This window comes from Ursus arctos, unplaced genomic scaffold (genome assembly GCF_023065955.2).
Source record: "Ursus arctos isolate Adak ecotype North America unplaced genomic scaffold, UrsArc2.0 scaffold_1, whole genome shotgun sequence".
Classification (NCBI taxonomy): Eukaryota; Metazoa; Chordata; class Mammalia; order Carnivora; family Ursidae; genus Ursus; species Ursus arctos.
This window is the reverse complement of record NW_026622763.1, coordinates 87,966,024-87,993,530: the sequence shown is the minus strand read 5'-3', so window position 1 is coordinate 87,993,530 and position 27,507 is coordinate 87,966,024. Positions and strand designations below refer to the sequence as shown.

The window sequence follows — 27,507 nt, the reverse complement described above, 5'->3', positions numbered from 1 at the left end:
TGAAACATAAACTTTATATTGACCCTAAAAGAAAATTTATATTTCAAGTTTAAAAATAAGGCTTAGTTTGAGTTATGTAGAAATTAGTAGTGGTGTGGTGCATGTATATATACGTGTGTGTGTGTGTGTGTGTATTTTTTTTTTTTTTTTTTTTTTTTTTTTTACTTTTCTTGTGTAGACTCATGAAAGTGGTAGCTTTCCACCCTCTCAGGAAGGAGTTTGGTTTTCTTCAAAGGAGAAATGTCACCTAAAATATTACTATTGTTTTGTAATGCATGTATGGGGTCTGCCATGGTAATACTGTCTTTAAAAATCAACTCAAGTTACTCTCCTGCCATCTCCCTCCCCCAGCGACACCAGCTGTTTTAAGGCATGTTTGTTGAATTCTGCATGAACTGGGATTTTGCTTTAGCTATAAAGTGGATTTTCTTTGAACTCTAACATGCTAGTAAATATCTTTTAATTAGTTTTCCCTTGCGATGTCAATATCTATTATTTTCATGGGGTTCCCTCTAGTGGTTAGTTTAACATGAAAATTCTGTTTTCTTCTCAAACAACATAGGTTTGCTTGTTTTCTCTAACAAATGTTCTGCAACTACGGTCTTTTCCAAATATACGGGCACATTATTCCCTCCACCCTCATTTTCATTCTGACACTTTATTGCATTAGTAGTAATGGTGAACTGCAAGCATCTCATTTTAGGTTGACAACTTATAGAGACAACAGAAACAGATAGTGTGTTATTTTTAACGTATATTGTATATGGGGGAAATCATTGAAATTTTGAAATTGAATTTGATTTAATAAGTATTCATTGATCACTGTACTCAAGACATTATGCTGGATGCTGTAAAATCCACAGAGAAGATTTCCATATACATCCTTAACCCTAATGCATTTACTTTCTGCTAAAAATACGTATATATGTATAAAACAATTGGTTCAGCATCATTCTTCATAGTGGAATAAATGCATTTGCAAAGATTCCTCTGGTGAAATAGAGTAAGTTCTTGATTCTGAAATACCAATCAGAAATAAAAGAAATGTTTTCCCCCTGCCTATATTGTAATTCAGCAATAAGGTTTAAGTAGGGCCCCAAGGAAAACTCAATCTCAGTAAAGAAAAAAAAGAGAGAGAGACCATTAATTTACACAAAAGAAAAGTGCATTCTGCTATAATGTGATTATAGTTATAGGCTGCATTGATTGTTGTTAGTTTCTTTGTTTTGCTTTAATTTATTTTTTAACACGTAACTATTACAGAATTCAATCTCAAAATATGTTACATTCTACTTAGGAAAAATTGTAAATTTAAGTTAATGGAGAGAATATAACTTTAGAATAATTTTTATTTGGCTGCTGTAAAAGGGTCTTAATATTCTGATATAATAAACATACACCATATGAGCAGTAAGTGAGAAAGTCCTCGCTCAGCTTAGGACTCTGTAAAAACGAGTGTTTAAGGAATAGCCTCACTGCCATCCCCTGCCGTTCTTTTCCAGTTACTCAGACTGTATAGACTTCGCCTTCACACTGCAATCCCTTGAGAAACTGTTGCCAGCCGCCCATTTTGACTATGGCTAACTATAGCTATCAGCATGCTCTGATAAGAGGAGAAAAGAACCTTTCTTCTAGCTCAAAAACTATAACTGACTATGGGACATCTCAATAATTTAGGATTGTATTGGATTTAAGTGACTACTTTTTCAGAGCCAGCTAGTTCTCTGAATTCTCTTGGAACTTTATGTCTCAGTGAAAATCCCTCAGGGATGGCTGAAACCCCCAAGCCTTACCCTGGTAGAGTTCTAGAAGAATAGTTATCTTGGAAGTAGTAAAAGAGGAGGGATCTTCTCAGGCTACAGTATTTTCCCAGCAAAAGACAATAAACAGGAATGGTGTGGTCAGTGTTGTTTAGGAGATCCTCATATAATTGGTCTAAATACCAATACAATAAGTGCTACTGAAATACAAACATATGTGAGTAGATGGAGAGAATAACATGGAAAACAAAAATGTAATAAAGGGGAAATGCTACATAAGAAATGTAAATTCTTGGGGCGCCTGGGTGCCTCAGTCGTTAAGTATCTGCCTTCGGCTCAGGGCGTGATCCCAGGTGCTTTGATCGACCCCCACATCGGGCTCCTCCGCTGGGAGCCTGCTTCTTCCTCTCCCACTCCCCCTGCTTGTGTTCCCTCTCTCGCTGGCTGTCTCTCTCTCTGTCAAATAAATAAATAAAAATCTTTAAAAAAAAAAAAAAGGAAAAGAAATGTAAATTCTTGCCCCCTCTCCCAAAATTCTGTACAGAATGTGAAAGCATTTTTTTTTCATTTTATATGAGTGCCATTAATTATCTGACATCGATGAGACTGGGTGCGAGGAGATAATTTTCCTTCCAAATAGTATCCCCAAAGTAAAATTATAGCATAAGGAGGAAAGTATTATGTATTATTCATCCAAAAATTGGTATTTCTGAATATTTACTAATGAAAAGAACTGTCTCTTCTTCAAGGCATCATCATGTATAGTCATCCCTACCCAGGAGTGCAAGACCAAGAACAGGCCACGTAAGTAGAAATAGCTGGCATGACTTCTCACTCCTTGGCATATAGTCAAGCCTCTGTATAAAGTACTATAATTGGAAATCACAGTTGTATCCGAATGAATGTCAATCTAGAAGAGCTGTTAATATAAGTCACTGACTGGGATAAAAGGAAGTTTCTGAAAGTCTGTATAGTGAGGTTGCCAAGTGAGCTTGCTGACCATAGAGTCAGAATCTGCTGCTTTTATAAGTCAAGTGCGTAAGTGCTTCATCATTTCAATTGCCCTGCATAGCATTTAAGTACTATTTCTATGCTCAAGAACTGAATATTCCTTGCATACACCCAGTAACTCTTGGAGACCGAGGTTTATTTATTTATTTTTATTTATTTAATCAAATATCCCTGATCATTTCGGATGCACTAGAGCTCTATTATCCGGGGTCATAGCCGAGTCATGTAGAAGATATTATCTGGCTGCCTTGCAGGAAGGCTTATTTGTGTCACAGCCAAGTCTCATACTGTTCGTTGATGGTTTCAGTCATGAATCTTTCTGAAAAGAAAAGAGTTCCAAAAACTTATGTATGCTTTCCTCTTCCTATTGCTCACTACAGAATGAGCAGCTTAATCGATATTTTAGTGGCGCTCTCCATCCTGATGGGCTACTCTGTCACCACCGCCAGCTTTGTCACCTATGTTGTGAGGGAGCATCAGACCAAAGCCAAGCAGCTGCAGCACATTTCAGGCGTCGGTGTGACATGCTACTGGGTAACAAACTTCATTTATGACATGGTGAGTAACTTGTGTCATTGAAGGAAAGACAGGATTGATTTGGGTAGAAGACATCAGTTTTAGGGCCATCTGAGTGGCTCAGTCGGTTGAGCGTCCAACCCTTAGTTTCTGCTCAGGTCATGATCTCAAGGTCGTGAGATTGAGCCCCATGTCAGCCTCCACTCTGAGTGGAATCTGCTTGAGATCCTCTCCCTCTCCCTCTGCTCCTCTCCAGAATCACACTCGCTTACACACTCTCCCTCTTTCTAAAAACAAATAAATAAATCTTTTTTTTAAAAAAAGATTTTATTTATTTATTTGACCGAGAAAGACAGCCAGCGAGAGAGGGAACACAAGCGGGGGGAGTGGGAGAGGAAGAAGCAGGCTCCCAGCAGAGGAGCCTGATGTGGGGCTCGATCCCAGAACGCTGGGATCACGTCCTGAGCCGAAGGCAGACGCTTAACGACTGTGCCACCCAGGCGCCCCTAAAAACAAATAAATAAATCTTAAAAAAAAAAAAGGCAGCATTATTTTTATTCACCCTACCTTGTTCAGATTATTACAAGTTAGTAAATCAAGAAAAAAAAATAATTTGCCTCAGTCTTACAGTCATCTGATAGTTAGAGGAAGGATCCACCTCCCCTCATCTCCGTGGTCTGAGGACCGTCTATATCAGATTCCCCAGGACATTGATTGAAATGCAGATTCCTGGGCCCCAGTCCAGACCTACTAGTTCTGTATCTTGGGAGTGGAACCAGGATATGCTTTTTTAGCAAAATCCTTTAAGTTATTTTATGCATACTAAAGTTTGAGAGCCACTGCTGTGGAGCAATAGAAGTTAGCAAAATAGCCTTGCCCAATGGTACCAAGTAATCAAGCTTATAAAAATTTAATCAACTAATAGTAAAAAATTTGAAGTAGTGGTCCCTGATGAATGACATACTAGAGAAGATTAGTTGGGACAATAAAGGATGAATTTCATTGACAGCTCTCTCGTTTGCATAAAATGGTCCCAAAGTTCAGATGGGTTCTCTTGATTCCAAATGTGCCAGTGTTGGCAAAAAGCCGAGGAGGTGGTATGCATTTGCCTGGTGATTATGGCAAAATTGTCTGAGTTGCTATATAGATCATTGGCTTGAAGAGCTGGAGAGTAATTAATTGCATATCCACTTTGTTAACGTATCCAGTGAGGTCTGAAATGCGTTTGTTGAAGAAGTCAAATCTAAAAAGAATCGTAATGACTCCTCTGTACTTAATAGGAGCTTTGAAGCCAAGAAGGCTTAAAGTACACATTTCTGTGAAGGGCTACTTACTACTTAGATTCTGTTGTCATATACCTGGTGCTCATTCCGATTCTGTTGTCATATACCTGGTGTTCATTCCGATTTCGGAGATTCCCTTCCCTCCCCCAGCAAATTAAATTACCATCTCCTTCATAGTGTGCATCTTGCTGCAACCTGCACAGCATTTAATATTTCTGTTTGTCAATAAAACACTGAGTTCTTTGTTCATATACCTGTGATTCCAAGAATGTGTGGAACCTGCCGCCCTGCAGTTTTACCCAGACTGGCTCCCACTGATAACCAACCTTAGAAATCAACCACCGGCCAGCTCTCCAGCATTCAAAATGAAATCACTATTTTGAGGACTGAATCTAATACCAAGATACCCGACTGTCTTATCTTTCTCACTGAACCCCTGTCACCGAATGATCCCAAGTCTCCAAGCCTGGAGGCGGGAACACCGGGGACTCCGTGTACCTCTATAAAGATGGAGACTGGCTTGACCTTCTATTGCAGGAAGCGAAGTCTAGAGTGAAATCAATCTAAAATAAGCTGAACATTGCAAGCAACAGGAACATAAATAAAAATTCATTCCTTCACCTATTTCAAGGTCAACTTGTTACAGTTTTAATTAGATGGCTATTGATGTTTTTGGAAAAATATTTGCCGTATATCAAGCCTTGTTTTACATATTCCCACAGGCCTTCTACTTGGTGCCTGTAGCATTTTCAGTTGGTGTCATTGCGATTTTTAAGTTACCCGCCTTCTACAGTGGAAACAACCTAGGCGCCGTATCTCTCCTACTTCTGCTGTTTGGGTAAGCTGCAGTGAAAGAAGAATGAACAAAATCAAGTGTTCCTAGGCACAAACAGAGCCTAAATCTCATGAGCTAATTTACAATTATCTTGGGGTTTCAGTAGCCATGAGTGGTGACTAACAATGCATTACAGTTGCTAGTCCGCAGTTTGTAAAGTACAATACTTCTGAAAATGAATGTTATTGTTATTAACAGTAATATCTAATATTAACAAGTACTTACCGGGTACTGAGTGTCATGCTTAGCAATCTACACATGTAATTTAATTTACATAAAAATGGATGCTTTAGAATGCTCAGAAAAATGTGTGCATATGTGTGGATTTATGTACTGACAAGTCATGAACATATAACATCATAAGGTATGTGTACTCATGTATGTGTTTTTATAGATGTCTGACACATACAATACTATTTCTGTGTTAGGGCAGTACAGGTAGCACAGGTTGATGTAATCAGTGCGAGCATAGCCGTTCTGTCTGCCCTGAGTGCATGGGTAGTATCGATTGACTTCGCAATGTAGCTGATGAAGGATTACTTTGTCTCTAGCTCTTCTTCGTCACTGGAAAGGTTGCTCCAATATTTGCTCAAAGCAGGACATCCAGCTTCTGAGCATTCCCTGTCTGCTTAGCTAGCTTGCAATAACATCATTATTTTTCCTTAGCTTTAAATTGTAAGATTTATATTGATTAAACTCTTATTTTTGAGAAAACAAACAAACAAAAAACTTCCCTGGGTAGGACGACACCATGTCTGGCAGGACTTAATCTGTAGTGATGGTCTAGAACTACTCAGGTTTCCTTAAAACAGAAGCTTCTTACTATCACCAATTTAAAAAATCCAAAGAATTTGTCAAAAAATGTTATAAAAGAGAGATCTAACTATAAGAGATCTAGCAACTTACCCCAAATGTTTATTTTCAAAACCCTATCAAAGGTGTTGTTTGTTTCTTTGTTTAAAGGATAATGTTAAGGCATAATTTTAATCCTTAATATTATTAACATACAGGTATGCCACATTTTCTTGGATGTACTTGCTGGCTGGGCTCTTCCATGAAACAGGAATGGCTTTCATCACTTATGTCTGCATCAACCTTTTCTTTGGCATCAATTCCATTGTTTCCCTGTCAGTGGTGTACTTTCTTTCCAAGGAAAAGCCTAATGATCCGGTAAGGTCCATTATTAGTCCGCTAAACTTCAATAAACGTATGAAACGTTTCAACATGTTTGAGGTGGAAAGATTTTCTGTGTTTTCCATTATCTAATACAAAAGAGGAATTTCATTTAATTCTATTAAATTTAGTAGAGGAGAAACTACAGCCTTTTAAAATTCTTTTTAGGCTCCATCTAGGTTAATGCCTATGATTATACTTGCCCAGTGTCAAAACTATTGACATTTGATAGGGCTTGAGTGGGGTGATGGAGGTGAAATCAAATATATTGTATGACACTATAAAAATCATGCAACCAATTGGTCAGCTACACTTTTTACTTATTAACAAATTGGTATGGTATGGTAGTAGCAAGGACAATGTCTTCGTTCTATGACTGTGGGTTAAGATTTTTTTGAACATTCATAGAGAAAAAACCTTATTCGTTCCTTTTCAATCATGTATTGGAGTCTACTTCATTGTAAGCATCACTTTCCATTCAGAACTGACAATTATAATTAGTGAGAAGGGAAGCACTAACAGTGCTAGGTGATCGAATGGGAAAGAATAGAGAGGAAATGAAGTGAACTGAGGAATAGACAAGCACACTCCAGAAGGAAGAAGACAGTTCATGAGTTGTAAGTGGTTGGCCCAAGTGTGAATAATGTGAAAATGAGCCATTTGTTCCCCATCGAGATAAGATGCATCTCTTTTCTCACTTCACCATTTTAGTCCCTCTTCAAGTACAAATTACCTAAGGTTCTAAAACTTTACCTTACCAAATACCAACTTTACTCAGGCACAACTAATATCCTGTATCAGACCCCAACACCTTGGCTATTTCTGCATTCCTAGGGTATAAGGCAGGGCTGGAAGTGATTCAACCTCCAGGATTCGGCCTGACCATAGATCATCTCAAGGAAAAAATAATCCTTTTCTGCTTGTATTTTAGTCATAAATCTCCACTGTTTGTAATAAATACTTGCATATAAATGCAGCATACATGGGAAATAATTGCCAATCTAGATGAATTTCTCGAGTTTTCGTATTTGTCCACATCTAGTTTTACATTTTTGTCAATTTGTTAGAAGTCTAACCCTGAGCTTCATTTTTTTTCCTCTTCTCTCATTTCAGACTTTAGAACTTATTTCTGAAACCCTCAAGCGCATTTTCCTTATTTTTCCACAATTCTGCTTTGGCTACGGTTTGATTGAACTTTCTCAACAACAGTCGGTCCTAGACTTCTTAAAAGCATATGGAGTGGAGTATCCAAGTGAAACCTTTGAGATGGATAAACTAGGTGCAATGTTTGTGGCTCTGGTTTCTCAGGGCACCATGTTCTTTTTCTTGCGGCTCTTAATCAATGAATGGCTAATAAAGAAACTCAGGTAAATAAAATGAAAACATAGTATCTGACATCTGTGATAGAACTCAATTCAGATTATTTAGGAAGGGGTCCATAGTCCTCTTTCCATTAGTAAAATGGAAATGTTGTGCTCAAAAAACTTTAAAAAACTGTAAGGTGATTCACCATCCAATAATTCAGTAAATAGTTATCAAACCTTACTATAAATCTGCGAGTATTGTTGTAGAGTGAGAGAAAAAAAATTAAAGAAGCTCAACTATTAGGCTTAAAGAGACTAAGATTCAGTGGTGGAGAGAAAATACATACATAAACAAAAGATGTAGTGTTTGAGTTAAGTTTTAAAGGATGGATAGAAAGTAGAAATGAGGAAAGAGGACTGAGTGAGTAGCATATTAGCAGTGGGTTTGGGAGAAGAAGATTGAGTAAAGAGAAAACAGAATCATAAATAAAAAGAAGTACACATACCATTGACCCAGCTACTCCATTTCTAGGATTTTTTCCCTACAGATATGCTCACACACATGCATAATTATGTATGTATAAAATCATCCATCATAGCAACCATTCTTAATAGCAAAAGAATGTGCTATTAACAACCTAAATGTCCTCCATGTAAGGATTGGTTCAATAAATTATATATGTCTTTTATAAGTGAAACACTATGCAGTCATTATACTAACACAGTTCTGTATGTAGTATTTGGGGTTCCTGCTGATATTAAGTAAAAAATGCAAGTTCAGAACTTTATGTAATGTTTATTACCATTTGGGTTAGAAAAGAACTATAATTTATGCATACATATGCATAGACTATCTCTAATTATAGGTGCCCTGCTGAAGAGAACTGTACAGAGTTGAAGGAAACTTATTTCTCACTCTGTATTCTTCAGTACCTTTTTAATACATGATGTGCACACATCACCTAAGGAAAAATAAAACTTAAGTTAAAAATAATGAAAAGAATGACGAGCAAAGATCGAGCAAAAAAATCGTGGCTTGTATTTGAGAAATGAGTAATACAATGGATTAGGACATAGAATAAATGCAATGAAATAGTGGGAGCTCAAGCATATGGCCAGAAGCCTATGGAGTCTATTGGATACTTGGTTAAAGAGATGATTTGGACTTTATTCAACAAACAAATAGTAGTCCAATAAAGGTTTTGACCAGAAAGCAACCTGATGAAATCGTGGTTTAGGAGATGTGATTCTGTGGAGGTCCTACAGATTAGAATGGAAGAGTCAGAGACACTGGAGCAGTTTGAGATTCCTGAAGAATTTAGGTGAGAAAGAGTGAAAGCCTCTGACAGTAATTGAAATAGACAGAACATGATTGATGACTGGGTGTTCCAGGCATTTCCAGTGCTAGGAGACTGACATGAGTAGATTTTGGAATGGGGAAGATTTCAAAGAAAACATCACAGTTGGAATCTCTGGGGATATCATGAAAAGAAACAGGGACATTGGGAGGAAAACCTGAATTGATTTGTTGAGTTTTTAAATTTTGTATTGTTTGGTTTGCTTTATTATATGTTAAGCAAGATACTGAGGTGGGTTTGAGACTTAGTTTTCAGGGCTGATAACCTTAATATATTGGCTATAGCACCTAGGTAAGACATTGACAGTAAACAGAACATAGAGGAACATTCATGTCACTGATAAAAGAAGAAATAAAAAGGATTTTTTTTAAGAAGATGATAATTGATTGTGGGCTTGTAAGTGTTGGGTCTTACTAATGACTCTAGTCTCACTTTTAGGAAGTAACTTTCAAACCCAAACGGACACCCTCATTACTAAAATTAGGATTCTGAATTATAACAGTGGATCTGAAAGCATTTAAGGCATGGAAAGCAGAAGCTATTTTCCAAATACTATATTGAATATGGTGAAGGGCATCTGTACTAATTTTTAACTTTTGTTTAATAGCATAATGCATAACAAATTTAAAACAAACCTAGTGTGTGATCGCACACTTTTAGTGAAGTGAAACTCCATTAAAACATGTCAGAATTGAGTAGTGCCATTTCAGAATCATTGATGCAGAATTACTGGGTCCACTTTTTAGACTCCTCTTCAGAAAATTTAATTCTTCACCTGTAATGGAGACAATAGATGAAGATGAAGATGTGCGGGCTGAGAGATTCAGAGTGGAGAATGGTGCAGGTGAATTTGACCTGGTCCAGCTCCATCGTCTCACAAAGACCTACCAACTGATCCACAAAAAGATCATAGCTGTAAACAACATCAGCATCGGGATACCCGCTGGAGAGGTGAGGAACACTGCTTCATTCCGAACGGTCCTTTATGTTGGCATAAAGTGACAAAAATCTTTATCTTTTCCTGTTTTTTTCCTAGAAACATGGAAGTCAACCCCTGAATATCTTGATGGATTCTGTATATAAAATTTACACATGTCCATTTGTTATTTACCCTCTAAGTCTTCCCTCTAACAGGGAGGATTCACCATACCTCAAGTCCTGAGCCCCATCCCAAGCTGCTGTCCTCCCTGGGGTGGACTTTCAGTCAAGCATAGTGAAAGCTAGTGAAAGATAGCATAAAAGGACCAGTGGTCAGAAGTGAGGTCCTAAAACTGCATCCATATTTATTCTTGCTGTATTTATAGAAGAAGTACTGGAGCACCTGTGTGGCTCAGTCAGTTAAGCATCTGACTCAATTTTGGCTCAGGTCATGATCTCAGGGTCGTGAGACTGAGCCCCACATTGGACTCCTCCTTAGCATGGAGTCCGCTTAAGATTCTCTCTCCCTCTCCCTTTGCCCCTCCCCTCGTGTGCTTACTCACTCACTCGCTCATAAATAACTAAATCTTTAAAGACAAAAAAAAAACTATTAAGGCAGCTTTGAAAGGAGAAGGAGAATGTGAGCATTGCCCTTAGTTTTTGGAGCAGAGCTGCAGACCAAATGCATCGAATGTATTCAGCAGCATAAAGAAATTATTGCTTCAGTGGCTTATTCAGTAAAGTTGTGATTTTGTGTGAATAATGTGAAATCTATAAATATAATTACTTTGTCAAGTTAGCATATCTTACTTGTGGGATGTTTTGTCATGTCACACAGATAATGTAATATAAGATAATATGTAAGATAAGTCCTATGTATATATACAAATGTTCAGATGGTTAAAGGAAAAAAAGGTGTAAGTAACCATTTGTTAAAAAGAGAAAGAGAAAGTTTTATCAAATGCCAACAGAACATTACAATATCCATGAATATTCCAATGATTTTTTTTCTTTGTAATTTATTTCACCCAGGGAGAAAGAGGAAAAGGTTATAATGCCTTTGGTTTGGATTAAGATTTATACCTTTTTTTTTTTCCCTCTCTAACCAGTGCTTTGGCCTTCTTGGGGTGAATGGAGCAGGAAAGACAACTATCTTCAAGATGCTGACAGGAGACGTAATTCCTTCAAGTGGAAATATTCTGATAAGAAATAAAACTGGGTATGAAAAACCATGGCTTCAGCTTATCAAGCACAACATAATGACGTGAAAAAAATAATTTAAATTAACTCTTTGTTATTTTGTAGTTGTATTATTAAGTCCTTAGGGAAAAAATAGCTATTCCAGGAGGTGGAAATTTTTAAATCTCTACGTGTGATATGATGGTGGGATATTTTACCTTTTTTATTAGAATCACTAATTGTCATGACTGACACATAGTTGCCTTCCCCATATTTGGGGACTAGAAGGCACATACCTTTTGAAACTTATCTGTGTCTTTGCTTCTCTGAACTCAGATCCCTGGGTCATGCTGACTCACACAGCTCACTAGTTGGATACTGCCCTCAGGAAGATGCCTTAGATGACCTGGTGTCTGTGGAAGAACACCTGTATTTCTATGCCAGGATACACGGAATTCCAGAAAAAGATATTAAAGAAGTGAGTATAAGTGTGAAAACTTGTTCATTTGAAAACCATTACTGTTTCTGCTCCCTTCTCACTCTCACGACTAAGTTGACATCTGGAAAACTATGGCATTTTCTTCCTGTCGGTGACCACTGAGGCAGTCTTACCTCAATTGTGAATATTAGATATACGCCTGTGAACTCAGCTGCAGAAACTCCTTTACCTGTGTTTGCTCAGTTGCCTTTTAAGAACTGTCTGATAAAGGATCACACTTGCCGTAGGCTCAGGGCTAAGCATTGGTCGGTGATGTCTGCACATCCTCCAGTGTTTCGATAAGTTCTGAAACATGGAATTCCCTGCAAACTGCCCACATAAAATCTAATAGCTTCCATTTAGATTTTTTAAATGTGGTTTTGGACTTCACTGCCACTATTTGCCTTTTTAATGGACTGGCTAACCCTTCGGGCAGCTCTATTTCTACAACCCTGAGGACCTGTTGAAATCATCCTAGGAGTCCACTATTTGCCAGAGCTGTTTAGCTACAGAAATAGACTCAAGAACTCATGATTCCTAAGTTAATGTGCTGAAGTTTTGATACTGGGTCAGTTTTAAATAGACAGAAAGCCTTTGTGACAACTTGCCCCCTCCGTAAGAAGAAAGATGAAACAGTGAGAAGCCTGCCTTGTGGAGGGTAGAATTCTGTTTTAGCGCTTTTAAGTTGTATAAAGAAATCCTGCAGAAAGTCCAATCCAATTGTAAACACACACACATTTGGGGGGAAAAAATCCCATTTGAAAATGAGCCTCCACAGAATTGCTTTTATCTCTTTAAGTGATTATTAGTTTTTAGGTGGACCTTTAAAAGTAAAAATAAAATATGTTGGGTTTAAATATTTGAATTGTTTTCAGGTATGTATTTCTTCATTATAGAACTCTCTTTCACAATGATCTTTTTTCCATGTAGTGCTGTTAGGGTTTTGACGGGGGAAGGTCAACAACCTAACTCCTGTTTTCCACCCACAGACTGTTCATAAACTCCTTAGGAGACTTCACCTGATGCCCTACAAGGACAGAGCAACCTCTTTGTGCAGCTATGGCACAAAAAGAAAATTATCCACCGCACTGGCCTTGATCGGGAAACCTTCCATTCTCCTGCTGGTAAGAGGATCATTGTGGAAAGGGGACTGCATAATTAGACCCATATACCCAATAGCGTGTGTAACATTTTATTGTCATCATTGCCGTAAACCTTTCCTGAGGTCTTGCTGTGTGCTGGTTATTTTGCAACACATTTTACATATACCACCTCATTAAGGGAATTTATTTGTTTTGAACATTTTGTTTATTTGTCAGAGAGAGCACAAGCAGGGGAGCATCAGGCAGAGGGAGAAGCAGGCTCCCTACACCCAATGTGGGACTCGATCTCAGGACCCTGGAATCATGACCCGAGACTCAGGCAGATGCTTAACCAACTGAGCCACCCAGGCACCCTCATTAAGGGATTTTATATCAGCAAAGAGCTACGGCTAGTCCATTTCAGAGGAAACACTTGTTACGGGAATAGGAAGTAGCCAGAACAAATTCAGGATGTTCTAATAAGTAACGTTATGGAATACGGAAGAATTTGATTGCCCATTATTGGAGAAATCTGTTGTTAGTAACTCATCAGGTGAACCAACATATTTTCCAACTTCTCCTAAAATGGAAAGACACAGCTTAGGGTGATGGGTTGGGCTAAATTTTCATTTCCCTGTTACTTACCTAAGTTTGTGATGTGATAATATGAGTCTCTATTTTATTTGAATTCTTTGATGCAAGAAATGCATTACACATTTATACTTTGGTTAAGAGCTGGAAAATTTAACTTATCACCTGGAAATACAAAGTACCCATAGAGGCGATCGATACGGCATCCTGCTCTTCAGGCCAAACGTTGTGAAGGGGCTTATTTCCGAGAAATGAACTTGCCCTTTTTTTTAGAAGATCTCCTTCATTCAAGGAACTCCAAACTTCAGAAGAGTTTTAACTGTATGCAATACAAATTCAGCTATAAACCACCACGTTATTCCAGGGATTAAGTCCTACAGAGGACCAGATCATTTAAACCACCCATCTACATGATGTGCAGCCTATCTCTCCATAGTACCAGAAGCTTACAATGCACAACATCCCTGCCCATCAATGCTTATGGTGGAATTTTATTGTCTAAGTGTCCCTTAACTTGAACAAAACCATCCTTAAGCACCCCTTTGAGATAATAGAAGTAAAATACTTAAAATGTTTAGAAGTGCTATGCAAATGTTACATATTAATGAGCAGAACTGAAATACAGGCTATGAGAGAGTACTATCATATTTTCTGCCATATGCATTTGCCCTATATGCTCTCGTCTTCAAAAACAGCAGCAGTGACAAGCTATCCTTTCCTGTTTCCCCAAATCAACAGTCATTCCTTTAATCTCTTACTGTAAAGACAAGCCTCAGATAATCCTACGTACATACTCTCCACTGCAAATACATATCTTTAATGATGACCTAATCTCGACCTCCGATTTGTTAATCATCTCTTAGAATCTATTGTTGTTTGTTTAGATTATCCATTTTTACATTTTGAATTTTGTGTCTGAACAATTTTCCAAACCATCATTTATTTTAAAATATAATTTATATTTTCTACATGGCAGTTTCTGCAGATCTTATTTTTATTCCTCCAAGAGGATTCAATTTCAATTAATGACATAGAATTTAAAATACACCTCAAACATATTAACTGAAAAATCAAATTATGTTCTGTGGGCATCACATGCTGTATTATCACTCAAAGCCACAATTCTGCTATCAGGAGCAAGGTAGCAATCTTGTTGATGTAGCTTCAGATAATATCTGTGACAATGTAGTATTAAATGCAGAAACTCCACTTTGTCAGTAACTGATGCAGATTTTTTTCCAAAGAAATATGAGACAAGTGTAAAGTAACAGGGTGTCAGCTTCACTGAGACACTTTTTAAACAGATTGACAATTTTAAATGATTAATTTTGAGCTTTTTGACAGCAGCAGAAAGAAGCCTATTAAGTATAAAACAAGTTAGTCACAGGACTTCGCAAAGTGATTTCTGTTCTCGGCAAGTGAGACGCAGTGATTCATGTAAAGAACCTCATCAAAAATTAATTAATTTGATAAATTTTTCTTGTAACTTTCTATTAAGGATGAGCCGAGCTCTGGGATGGATCCGAAGTCGAAACGGCACCTCTGGAAGATCATCTCAGAGGAAGTGCAGAATAAATGCTCCGTCATCCTCACATCTCACAGGTAAACTCGTGTGGGAACTCGAAAGCCACAGACAGGATTTTAGGAAGAGAGCTGGAAGAGAGAATCCTACGTATGTATGATAATGAACCCACAGTTGGATTAAAGTATTTTGTGTTCATAGCCGTGGGAGCAAGTCAGGCAGGTTTCATGTGAGAATGCAGGTCCTGTGGTGGGTAGGATAGGACCTAAACTATCTTTTTAAAATAAATTTCTCTTAGGGCACCTGGGTGGCTCAGTCTGTTGAACGTCCCATTCTTGGTTTCGGCTCAGGTCATGATCTCACGGCTCTTGAGATCAAGCCCCCTCCGGCGGCGTCTGCTTGCAGATTCTCTCCCTCTATTCCTCCTGCCACGTGTGTGTGTGTGTGTGTGTGTGTGTGTGCGCACATGCTCACTCTCTCTTTCTCTCTAAAATAAATGAATAAATCTGTAAAAAGAAATTTAAACACAGAAAGTAAAAACAAACTTCTCTTAAATGAGGAGGCACTTATGACTCTCTTAATTTAACGCTTCTTCCCTATTGCCGTAAAGTTCATCATCCTCAGCCTTGGTATGAGAGGCCTTTTATTGTCTGGCCTCGTCTAAATTTCCAGTCTTTTTTTCCTGTGACACCCCCACTCCATTCAGTCAACGTGAATGACTAGTGGCTCCACATACACTTACTGCCCTTCCTATCACTGTCCCCTCCCTCTGCCTGTGTCTTACCTAAAACCGTCTTTTCACAAAATCCGAATTCTGATCTCCCAGCCTGCCTCCGTAAAGTAGACCCTTTCAGTCAATTCAGTAAAAAAGCTACTGAAGCATTTTATCTGTGCCTTTCTTGTAAGGTTGGCCTTGTATTAAAGTCATCCCTTCCCTGCAATTATCATCCAGTAGAACAAGTTCTAGATTTGTTTATAATTAAGAGATGTGTTCCTATCCTAGCTTTGCCAGGCACACTATAGGTTCTGAAGCCAATCTTCCAATTTCCATTCACTTTTGTATGAAGTGGAGAGGATCTCTACCAGTTGTCATAGTTCTTGAAATGGGAAATTATATAATCAAGTACAGGTTAACTGGTTATAAATAACAAAACATAAAAGCCAACTGAATATGGAGTATGAGGCATCATGAAAAAAGTTCAGGATTATTTTGGAAACATTGCTCAGGGAATGTAGGTCTTGAGCCTAAGCTTGAAAGAGGTTGAAAGAAATACTGTGTTTGATGAGAGGGCATTCCAGGTGAGAGAGATGGCTTCAAGCTGGAGAATAAAGAGTAATAAACCCTATGTGAAGACATTTAATTTATATTTTAAAATGTATTTGTTGTGTCCTTCAAGGGAAAAGACATTTTAAGGAACTAAAATTGTATTTCTAAGGTGCCATAATGAAACTTTTCTGTGCCCAGAATTCTGATGTGATTCTGTCTTTCAGCATGGAAGAATGTGAAGCTCTCTGTACCAGGCTGGCCATTATGGTGAATGGAAGGTTCCAGTGTATTGGGTCTTTGCAGCATATAAAGAGCAGGTGAGGGGCTTCTGGGTGGCTCAGTCCTTTAAGCGTCTGAATCTTGCTTTCAGCTCAGGTTGTGATCTCAGGGTCATGAGATGGAGCCGCACATCAGGCTCTGCGCTGAACGGGGAGTCTGCTTGAGATTTTCTCTCCCTCTGCCCCTCCCCACAGTGCTTGCTCTCTCTTCACGCACGCTCTCTCTCTCTCTCTCAAATAAATAAACCTTAAAAAAAAAAAAGGTGAAGAACAATTGCATTGTTGAACATACGGTGTGAGGAAGTCAGTCTAACAGTACTATACTTACCTTCAAGGATTATTCAATAGCTTGTCCTGTAATGAGAAGTAAAACTGGAAAGAAAAAGTTGATCTTCGATTCGATTCACCTTAAAGTTAAATTATCTTACTAAAAGGTCTTTAAAAAAAATCCACAACACAAATACTCTCAGAAAGTAGTTTTCAAGAATTTACTCAATAACAAGTTAGACCTTGACAAGTACATAAAGGCATAGATTTTTATTTAGCATGTTCATGTGCCATTTGCACAGGCTTTTAGTAAGCTGTTCAACATTTTTACTGCATTCAAAACCTTTTAATCAAGAATACATTGGGGGAATGTGCACAAATATCATAATATCAAATTAAAATTGAATTAATATTTTATATTTGCAAGAGTGCATATGCACTTATACATATCCATGTTAATCTCCAAACTTCAGGGTGTTACTTTATGCCTTTATCTGTACAACTTGGCTTCTTATAAAATAGTATTAACCAAGATAAGTAAGAAAAAAGGATGAAAGAGACGTTATTCATTGTTCTTAAAGAGTCTGTTCTGACTTCTTTACAAACTCTATTCTTGGGCAAACAGCTAGCATATTGATTTAGTATTCATTTTTAAAACCCTAATGACTTTAATCTTCACTTTGGACACCAAATCTCCAATGACGTGCCTTTTAAGACCATGTTTGTTTTAAATTAGAAAGTATTTAACCCCAGATATTGACATCAATTTCCAATTCATTGATGTCAGTGAAAGCCACGTTTTTGTTTTCTTTCTAATGCAGTTTTTGTTCAAGCAGTGTGACTTTGTATAGCGTAGAACTAAATAAAAAATCATGGCAGTGCACTATTTCCAGTCGTAACATACCTTGAACTTTTATGGCAAAATGGCAGTCTTATAAGAAAAGGGTCTATAATGGTCAGCTTGGGTCCTATCTCATTACCTAGAATTCCGGGGGAGTTATTTCAGCAAAATGTAACTCATACCTCATTTTGCACTTTTTCTTTCTAGGTTTGGACGAGGATTTACTGTCAAGGTTCACTTAAAGAATACCAAAGTGAGCATGGAGGCCCTCACAAGGTTTATGCAACTGCACTTTCCAAAAACATACTTAAAAGTAAGTAGGAAACTATCCTGCCTTTTGGTCTTGATTGGTTTTGATAGTCATAATCTAATATGGATGCTTGCCATTTTCAAGTTGAGCATGGCTTTATTATTAATCTTAATATATTTATTAGTTCAAGGTACAGAAGGTACTCTGAAACAAACTTAGTATGAACAAATAGAATCTTCAAATTAATCATATAATTTTATAGCTATTTAAAAGTAATGTAGTCCTGGGGCACCTGGCTGGCTCTGTCTGTAGAACATGGGACTCTTGATCTCCAGGTTGTGAGTTCGACCCCCAGGTTGGGTGTAGGGCTTACATTAAAATACATACATACATGCATACATAAAATGTAGTACTTTTATATATCTTTATTTCTCCCTCACAAAGACTTTATGACCAAACTATTAGTTTTTGAGTTGTGTACATACTAGTTTACTAATTATATATGTTAAGGAGCTGAGGGATGACAGATATTATATGATCAAGGACATTTCTTCTTACCAAAAAAAAAGTGTAGAGTTCAGACTGTCATAGCTAGAGAAGATTACCTTCTTGTTCCTCTCATTTGGAAGATAAGCCCACAATGGTTTGAACAAAACTACTTGGAAATCAAGTTCTTAATTCCCACACTAGTTGAAACATCGTTCACTTAATTTCATCTTGTGTATATATATCCACAGGATGGACAAGCACAGATACGTGTACGTATCTCACATAGCACATACTTAAAATAAATGCATGTGACAAAAAAACCATCTTTATAACATCTTTGATGTACAGGTAGTTTGTACGAGAGGATTATAGCAAATGAACGTCTTTAAAAGAAATCAGGTGCGGAGGTGCCTGGGTGGCTCAGTGGGTTAAGCATCTGACTTTGGCTCAGGGCATGATCTCAGGGTCCTGGGATTGAGCCCCACGTTGGGGCGGGGGAGGCTGCTTCTCCCTCTGCCCCTCCCCCTACTTGTGTTTTCTCTTTTCTCTCTCTCAAGTAAATAAGTAAAATCTTTAATAAAATAGAACAAAAATAAAAGAAATCAGGTGAGGAATGGTGGCAAGAAAGTTAAAGGCTTGGGCCAAAATCCAGCTCTGCCTGTGTTATTTCCAGCAAGACATTTAAAGTCTCTGAACCTTCTTTTTCTCCTTTGTGAAATAGGAATAATGACATCTACTTCACAAGATTGGTGTGAGAAACAAATGATAAAATGTCCACAAAGCTACTTCATAAACTATAAGGGACAGTATTAATGTGACGTGATTGTAGAGAGCAAAAGAGAGTGCATTTTTTAAAACAATCCTTTTATCTTTATAAAATACCTTTGCCTCGACCTCCCAAACCTTGGCTAACTTCTCCAGGAAATAATAGCTTTTACGATCCTTATCAAAGTCCATTTTCTACCGTATTAATTAAAATCAAATTTAAAAATTAAAGGACACTTTGCTTTACACAAATCACACTAGTGCTTTTTCTTTTGGTGAATTTCCAGGTTGAAATCTGTGTTTATTCACTGAGTGATGAGATTACATTCACCTTGGTCTGTTCCTTGTGGGACCAGGGCTATACAAAGCAAATGCAGTGATCGTAAAAGTCTCATTTCTTTCTAAACAGACCATTCTTTACATGTATGTGATGGTTTCTAGATCTCTAGAAGAGAAATAGCAAGAGCAACATTTTGGGAATAAAAATAAGATAGCCTGATTGTGGTGACAGGTGTGATGCACCCACAGGTGGATAAGAGGGGTTAGGCAGTCAGCAAGGGAGTGAGAACAGGAGGGGTTTCCGGTAGCGGAAGTCTTGAATCCCAGGTGCAATTCACTATCTCGATCTGAGGCATAGAGGTTGCAGGAGTAGGTGGTGGCATAAGAACGTATCTTGATCAAATAGCGCTCAGGAAAGATGATTCTAGCTGCTTCGTGCCGAAGTGTATGCACGTATGCAGGTTCTCGGCCACAGAAGAGGCTGTGGCAGTTACTCAGGTACGGAGTGGTGAGACTGGAATTAGTGTCGACGGCGCAACTAGAGAGGAAAGGTTTAAATGTGAGACTCATGTTAGAGGATATGGTAACCGATTAAATATGTAGAAAAGCAGGATGTTAAAGATGTTTCAAGGAAACAAGAATAGATTACTAAGTAGATGGTGATGCTATGGACTAAATAAAGAAATTGGAAAGAATTTTAGAGTGAGTTAAAAAAGAATGTGGCATTTTTTTAAAGATTTCATTCGAGAGAGAAAGCTGACACGAGCGAGCACGAGCAGGTGGTGGGGAAGAGCAGCAGGCAGAGGGAGAAGCAGATCCCTGCTGAGCAGGGAGTCCAATGTGGGGCTCGATCCCAGGACCCTGAAATCATGACCTAAGCTGAAGGCATACGCTTAACCGACTGAGCCACCCAGGCTCCCTGAATGTGGCATATTTTAATGAGATTTTTCCTACACAGTGCTTTTGAAATCTAGTCTCTTTAGCCAATATAAATTGAACAGTTAATCCCTAGCTTTTTAGAACAGTTCTAACATTAAAACAAAAAAAAATTTTTTTTCTAAATGTGATCTCTGAATAAAACCTTATGTGGGCTGACCATAATCTGACATCTAAAATACCATTTCACAATATTTTTTCCTAGGCAAGACTGTAAGGACTTTATAAGTGCACAGGAATGTAGACTACTTTGGAATTTTCATTAGGTTTTTAATTTGTTTTCTCTTTGACATTTGTAAAACTTCTCATCTCATCTTTGCAGGTGGTTAGCTACAAAACCGAGCCATCCTTTACACTGTCTCATCATGGTCAATGCAATGAATTTCAGTATTTTCCTTAGCTCTGGGTGAAGTTATGTCTAGTCAACTCAATATTATCTGACAGTGCAGAGTAAATTTCTCCCTTTTGTCCCCGCAGGATCAGCACCTCAGCATGCTGGAGTATCATGTGCCAGTCACGGCAGGAGGAGTAGCAAACATTTTTGATCTTCTAGAAACCAACAAGACTGCTTTAAATATCACAAATTTCTTAGTGAGTCAGACTACCCTGGAAGAGGTAAGCTGGATACCATGATCCATGTACATAATGTCACATATTAATTATTACACATTCTGGTTATTTCTTTTTAATAACATTCAATTTGTTTGTAATTGAAACAGTTTCTAAGCTTGCACCTGAAAAACTTAATTTATTTTTAACTGCATTTTGGGATGTTCAAAAAAAGTGTGAAAAGCATTAACTATTTTTTTAATGGAGAAAAGAAGATTTTTCCTTTCTATAAGACATTTATAGGGGTGCCTGGGTGGCACAGTCATTAAGCGTCTGCCTTTGGCTCAGGGCGTGATCTCAGAGTTCTGGGATCAAGCCCCATATCGGGCTCCTCTGCTGGAAGCCTGCTTCTTCCTTTCCCACTCCCCGTGCCTGTGTTCCCTTTCTCACTGGCTGTCTCTCTGTCAAATAAATAAATAAAATTGTTTTAATAAATAAATAAATAAGACATTTATATCCATCAGGTTATATAAATATGTAAAGCAACAAAATGTTATTTTCACCTGTTAAACAAATAGATATTAACACTTTCCTCACTTTCTCCTTGTTAAGTTTCTTCCCCCCTCCCCCCTCTTGGTAGGTTTCTTTTTTTTTTTTTTTTAATTTTTATTTTTTTAAGATTTTATTTATTTATTTATTATTTTTTTTAATGATTTTTTATTATATTATGTTAGTCACCATACAGTACATCCCGGGTTTCCGATGTAAAGCTCGATGATTCATTAGTTACGTATAACTCCCAGTGCACCATGCAATACGTGACCTCCTTACTACCCATCACCGGTCTATCCCATTCCCCCACCCCCCTCCCTTCTGAGGCCCTCAATTTGTTTCTCATAGTCCATAGTCTCTCATGTTTCATTCCCCCTTCTGATTACCCCCCCTTTCTTTATCCCTTTCTTCCCCTACTGATCATCCTAGTTCGTATGTTCCATAGATGAGAGAAATCATATGATAGTTGTCTTTCTCTGCTAGACTTATTTCACTTAGCATTATCTCCTCCAGTGCCGTCCATGTTGCAGCAAATGTTGAGAATTCGTTCTTTCTGATAGCTGAGTAATATTCCATTGTATATATGGACCACAACTTCTTAATCCAGTCATCTGTTGAAGGGCATCTCGGCTCCTTCCACGATTTAGCTATTGTGGACATTGCTGCTATGAACATTGGGGTGCATATGGCCCTTCTCTTCACTACATCTGTATCTTTGGGGTGAACACCCAGTAGTGCAATGGCTGGATCATAAGGTAGCTCAATTTTTAACTTTTTAAGGGATCTCCACACGGTTTTCCAGAGTGGCTGTACCAACTTGCATTCCCACCAACAATGTAGGAGGGATCCCCTTTCTCCACATCCTCACCAACAATTGTTGTTTCTTGCCTTGTCTATTTTTGCCATTCTAACTGGCGTAAGGTGGTATCTCAGTGTGGTTTTGATTTGAATTTCCCTGATGGCTAGTGATTTTGAACATTTTTTCATGTGTCTGTTAGCCATTTATATGTCTTCATTGGAAAAGTGCCTGTTCATATCTTCTGCCCATTTTTTGATTTGTTTCTTTGTTTCTCGTGTATTGAGTTTGAGAAGTTCTTTGTAGATCTTGGATACCAGTCCTTTATCTGTAGTGTCATTTGCAAATATATTCTCCCATTCCGTGGGCTGCCTCTTAGTTTTTTTGACTGTTTCCTTGGCTGTGCAGAAGCTTTTTATCTTGATGAAGTCCCATAAGTTCATTTTGTCTTTTGTTTCTCTTGCCTTTGGGGATGTGTCATGAAAAAGGTTGCTTTGGCCGATGTCATAGAGGTTGCTGCCTATGTTCTCCTCTAGAATTTTGATGGATTCCTGTCTTACATCAAGGTCTTTCATCCATTTGGAGTTTATTTTTGTGTATGGTGTGAGAGAGTGGTCAAGTTTCATTCTTTTGCATGTAGCTGTCCAATTTTCCCAGCACCATTTATTGAAGAGACTGTCTTTTTTCCACCGGATGTTTTTTCCTGCTTTATCAAATATTAGTTGCCCAAAGAGCCGAGGGTCCATTTCTGGGTTCTCTATTCTGTTCCATTGGTCTATGTGTCTGTTTTTGTGTCTTGGTAGGTTTCTTAAAAAACATTATTGATTGGCTTCCTGGGTTAGCGTAGGTTGGGGGTTTCTAGAGAGAATTCAGTGCCAGACCTGTAGATGTGCTAGATTCAGGCAACCAAAGTGGTAAATGGAGAATTTTTTTGTTTCACTCACATCATCTGTCTTAATTACGTTATATTCAATAACTAGAGGCTTTACAGGTCATCCTTCATCATCTTCACAACGTGTTGATCTTGTACAGCTCAACCAGCCTGATGTACAGAACATTTAATAGCATCTATCATCACGACGGGTCTAAACGTTAGGCCTCAGGGGCCTCTAAGTACTGTATTTTATGGACAATTTTTTATGGGGGCTTTAGGCAATTACGGCTTTACTGACCCAGAAAATTTAGCCTTTGACTTACAATCAACTACAGGACCGTGTCTGACACAAAATAGACTCAGTTTCTAGAGAAATCTGTGACTAATAGACTTAATGATTTTAAACCAAGTAATAAAATTCTGTCTGTTAAATAGTTGGCTTACTGAACGTAATGTGGGCTCTCTGTACAAATTTTATTTTGGTACATTAACTCTTGAAACTAGTGAAATTTCTCTCAACATCATCATATAAACATTTGATAATGGCTTGGCTTGGGTTCCTGGATTATACTTGATAGAGATATTAATGTGAATCTTAAAAATACAGATATATGGTTTTAGGGATTTAATTATAGCTTTAGATTTATATTATGATTATAGTTATAGAATAGGTTTTATTTTCAAACCCCAGTTAAATTTTTTAAAGATTTTATTTATTTAATTTTGAGAGAGCGAGAAAGAGCATGAGTAGGGGGAAGAGCAGAGGGAGAGGGACAAGCAGACTCTGCACCAAGCACAGAGTCTGACATGGGGCTCAATCCCACGACCCCAAGATGACAACCTGAGTTGAAATCAAGAGTGTGACACTTAACCAACTGAGCCATCCAGGCAGTGCCCCCCTCCAGTTAAATTTGAATATGTAAAAGGAACACTAGTGAGAGTGTGTATTTTTTTGTGGATATAACTCTATCATATCTAGTTTTCTTTTTTTTTCTCTTTCACTGTGTGTGTATATGTGTATGTATATGAATTAACCTTATTTCTTCCTTTGGCTTACCAAGTACTAATGAGTTTATTTCTCTTGAAAAATCAGGTTTTCATCAACTTTGCCAAAGATCAAAAGTCCTATGAAACTGCTGATACCAGTAGCCAAGGTTCCACCATAAGTGTTGACTCACAGGATGACCAGATGGAATCATAGTACCACCAGAAAAGTCAAGCTCAGCAAACAGCCAATGTCTTCCTTTTAAGGAAGAGCCACAGAAGATATTGCTTCCTCAAACTATCTTAATTTTAAAGTATTATACTATATGGAAGGTACAGTTGTGTAAGACTAGCAAGTAACTAACCGTAAGTGGAAAGTTTTTTTCCTAAGTCAATGAATGTTGTTGCTACTGAAATGAATTTTGGTAAACTCAGTACTCTGAGTGTGCTGATGTATATGTTGGTGGTTACAATGCAAAGGTGAAACCACTTGAAGATAAATGTCTTAATTTATTACTTTTAATAAAAAGACAACTTAAAAGGCATGGTTATTAGTAGCTGAAAAGCAAGAGTGGAGAAGAAAAGTAAGATAGTTTGGGGTAGATAGAATTGGGAGAACAAACAAAATAATTTATTTCAAAAAAACAACAGAATGAGCATCATCATTGGGTACAGATTAACAGTGGCAGGAAGCAGTGAGCACAGTGTCTGCAATGTACGTGGTATGTCACTTTCAGTGCCTGTAAATATGTGGGGTATGCTGATTCCCAAAAAAGTGCCTTTCCACAAGAATGCCATAGTAGGACAGTTTACCCTGGTGGTAAACAGAACTTAGATTTACTCCTGCCAGGCCTTAATAGTAGTAAGGCACTGAGCAGAGCAAGAAGCTACTTGTTCTTCACGTGAAACGGGCGTGTCAGCCAAACAGAAACAAATACTAAAAACTGATAGAAAATACATGTGCTGCTGGCAGGCGACATTTTTTTAAGATCTTACAGAAACCCTCATATTGTGGGCCTCTCTGCAGGAAAAATTCCTGTGGAGAGAAAATGAATATGGAGATAAATTTCAGCTAACCACCCGGCTGACCCAGAATCATGCACATGGCTATAGGTTAGACTTCATAATAATGCCAAATTATATGGCCCTCGGGGAAGGTGTTTTATGTAACGTGTGTGTGCGTGTGTGTGTGTATGTGTGTGTACACATTTGCCAACTTTGGCATGATTGTATCGGTTTCAAAAACCAATAAATTTGAAGTTTAGAAAAAATAATTCATGAAGTCATTTTATTTGTTAGGGAAGATTCAGGAACCTGAAATTTGGAGTCACGTGACCTACAAGGTCCCACGTGATCAGGTCCCTCGTGATCAGATCCCTGCTCACCTCTCCACCTTCATCCCTTTTTTTCTCTTCTTCCTCTTTAGGGTACAGCCATGCTGGCCTCTCTTCAGTTTTTCCAGGGCACCAAACCCCTTCCCATCTCCAGACCCACTACTTGAAATGTTCTTCCTTCCTCTTTGTCACTAGACTATGCTAACAGTCTTCAGAAGTGTTACTCTTTCTCACAGAAGCTTTCCTTTTCTACTTCCTCAGTTTACGTCCAGTCCCTCTGTTTTAATACTATACTTTATTGTACCTCCTACTTTTCTGTCAGAACATGCATCCTAATTTGTAATATATCCAGGCTAAAAATACACATCTTAACAGATGGCAACAGAATTCCGCTTAGAATAGAAAAGCCTACATTGAATATAATATGTAGATATGGCTTTCGGAGTAGAAGTTGTAACTCAGAGAGCATGGATGTCTTCAGGAGCCCAAATGACAAATGACAAAAAAGGTGGGCGGGCTCCATGAAAGAATAAAAGGATTTGTTTATTGTTCATTGTGTTTTATTGTGGTGAGAGTGAGTGGTTGGTTGGTTGCCTGCTTGTTTCTGAGCAATGGTAGGAAGGGAGGCAAAGGGCAAGGAGAAAGGTGGAGGAAGGAAAAAGCAGGGAAAGCTGAGTATTAAAGAGAGATGAAAGTCCAGTGAGAAGGTGGAGTGTTCGAGTGGACTTTCAAAACCATGACTATCCAAATGCATTTTCATATTCATTCACTGTGGAACCGTGCTATGAACTGTCCTCATGACTTCTAAATCTTCATTAAAGTCAGCCACACTTACAAATGACTGTCGAGTAAAAATTGAGGAAGGAATGGGTGGTTGTCTTCTTTGAAGGAGATGAAGAACAAAATCCAACAATACATTAAAAAAATCATTCACCGCCATCAAATGGGATTTATTCCTGGGATGCAAGGGTGGTTTAATATTCAAAAATCAATCAACATGATATATCAATAAACAAAAGGATAAAACCCATATGATTCATTTCAATAGACTTAGAAAAAGCATTTGACAAAGTACAACATCCCTTCATGATAAAAGCTCTCAACAAGGTAGGTTTAGAGGTAATATACCTCAACATATTAAAAGCCATATTTGAAAAACTCACAGTGAACATCATACTCATTGGGGAAAAACTGAGAGCTTTCCCCTGAAGGTCAAGAACAAGTCAAGATTGTCCACTCTACCATTTTTATTCAACACAGTACTGGAAGTCATAGCCTCAACAATCAGACAACAAAAGGCACAAAAGAAATAAAATGCACCCAGATTGGTAAGGAAGAAGTAAAGCTCTCACTATTTGCAGACAACATGATACTATATATACAGGAAACCTGAAAGACTCCACCAAAAAAACTATTAGAACTGATAAATGAATTCAGTAAAGTCATAGAATACAAAAATCAATGTGCAGAAATCTGTTGTGTTTCTATACACTAATAATGAAGCAGCAGAAAGAGAAATTAAGAAAACAATCCCATTTACAATTGCACCAAAATAATAGATACCTAGGAATAAAAGAGATGAAAGACATGTATAAAACACTGATGAAAGAAAATGAAGACAACACAAACAAATGGAAAGACAGTCCATGCTCATGGATTGGAAGAACAAATATTGTTAAAATGTGTGTACCACCTAAAGCAGTTTACACATTCAATGGAATCCCTATCAAAATTCTTCACAGAGCTGGAACAAACAATCCTAAAATTTATATGGAACCACAAAAGACTGAATAGTCAAAGCACTTTTGAAAAAGAAAAGCGAAGCTGGAGGGATCATAATTTCAGAATTCAAGTTTTGTGGTAATCAAAACAGACACAAAAATGTGGTCTTGTCACAAAAATAGACACACAGATCAATAGAACGGAATCAAAAACCCAGAAATAAGCCCACAATTACATGGTCAATCTTTGACAGAGCAGGAAAGAATATTCAGTGGAAAAAAGATAGTCTCTTCAGCATATGGTGTTGGAAAAAC

The 27,507-nt window shown here is 37.8% G+C and overlaps 1 protein-coding gene across 1 annotated transcript in view; it reads left to right on the top strand.

The window, feature by feature from the left end:
- Positions 1-25,790, top strand: part of ABCA12 (ATP binding cassette subfamily A member 12) — a 172,368-nt gene extending 146,578 nt beyond the window's left edge. Inside the window, exons 40-53 of the mRNA XM_048213947.2 lie at positions 2,510-2,564; positions 3,152-3,329; positions 5,293-5,408; positions 6,416-6,575; positions 7,692-7,945; positions 9,987-10,191; positions 11,268-11,377; positions 11,674-11,815; positions 12,805-12,939; positions 14,987-15,090; positions 16,502-16,594; positions 17,871-17,976; positions 20,860-20,997; positions 24,247-25,790. Of these exons, the coding sequence (XP_048069904.1) occupies positions 2,510-2,564; positions 3,152-3,329; positions 5,293-5,408; positions 6,416-6,575; positions 7,692-7,945; positions 9,987-10,191; positions 11,268-11,377; positions 11,674-11,815; positions 12,805-12,939; positions 14,987-15,090; positions 16,502-16,594; positions 17,871-17,976; positions 20,860-20,997; positions 24,247-24,354 (1,904 nt within the window). The 3' untranslated portion in view covers positions 24,355-25,790. The remainder of the gene's footprint in view (positions 1-2,509; positions 2,565-3,151; positions 3,330-5,292; positions 5,409-6,415; positions 6,576-7,691; positions 7,946-9,986; positions 10,192-11,267; positions 11,378-11,673; positions 11,816-12,804; positions 12,940-14,986; positions 15,091-16,501; positions 16,595-17,870; positions 17,977-20,859; positions 20,998-24,246) is intronic.
- Positions 25,791-27,507: the final 1,717 nt, after the last annotated feature.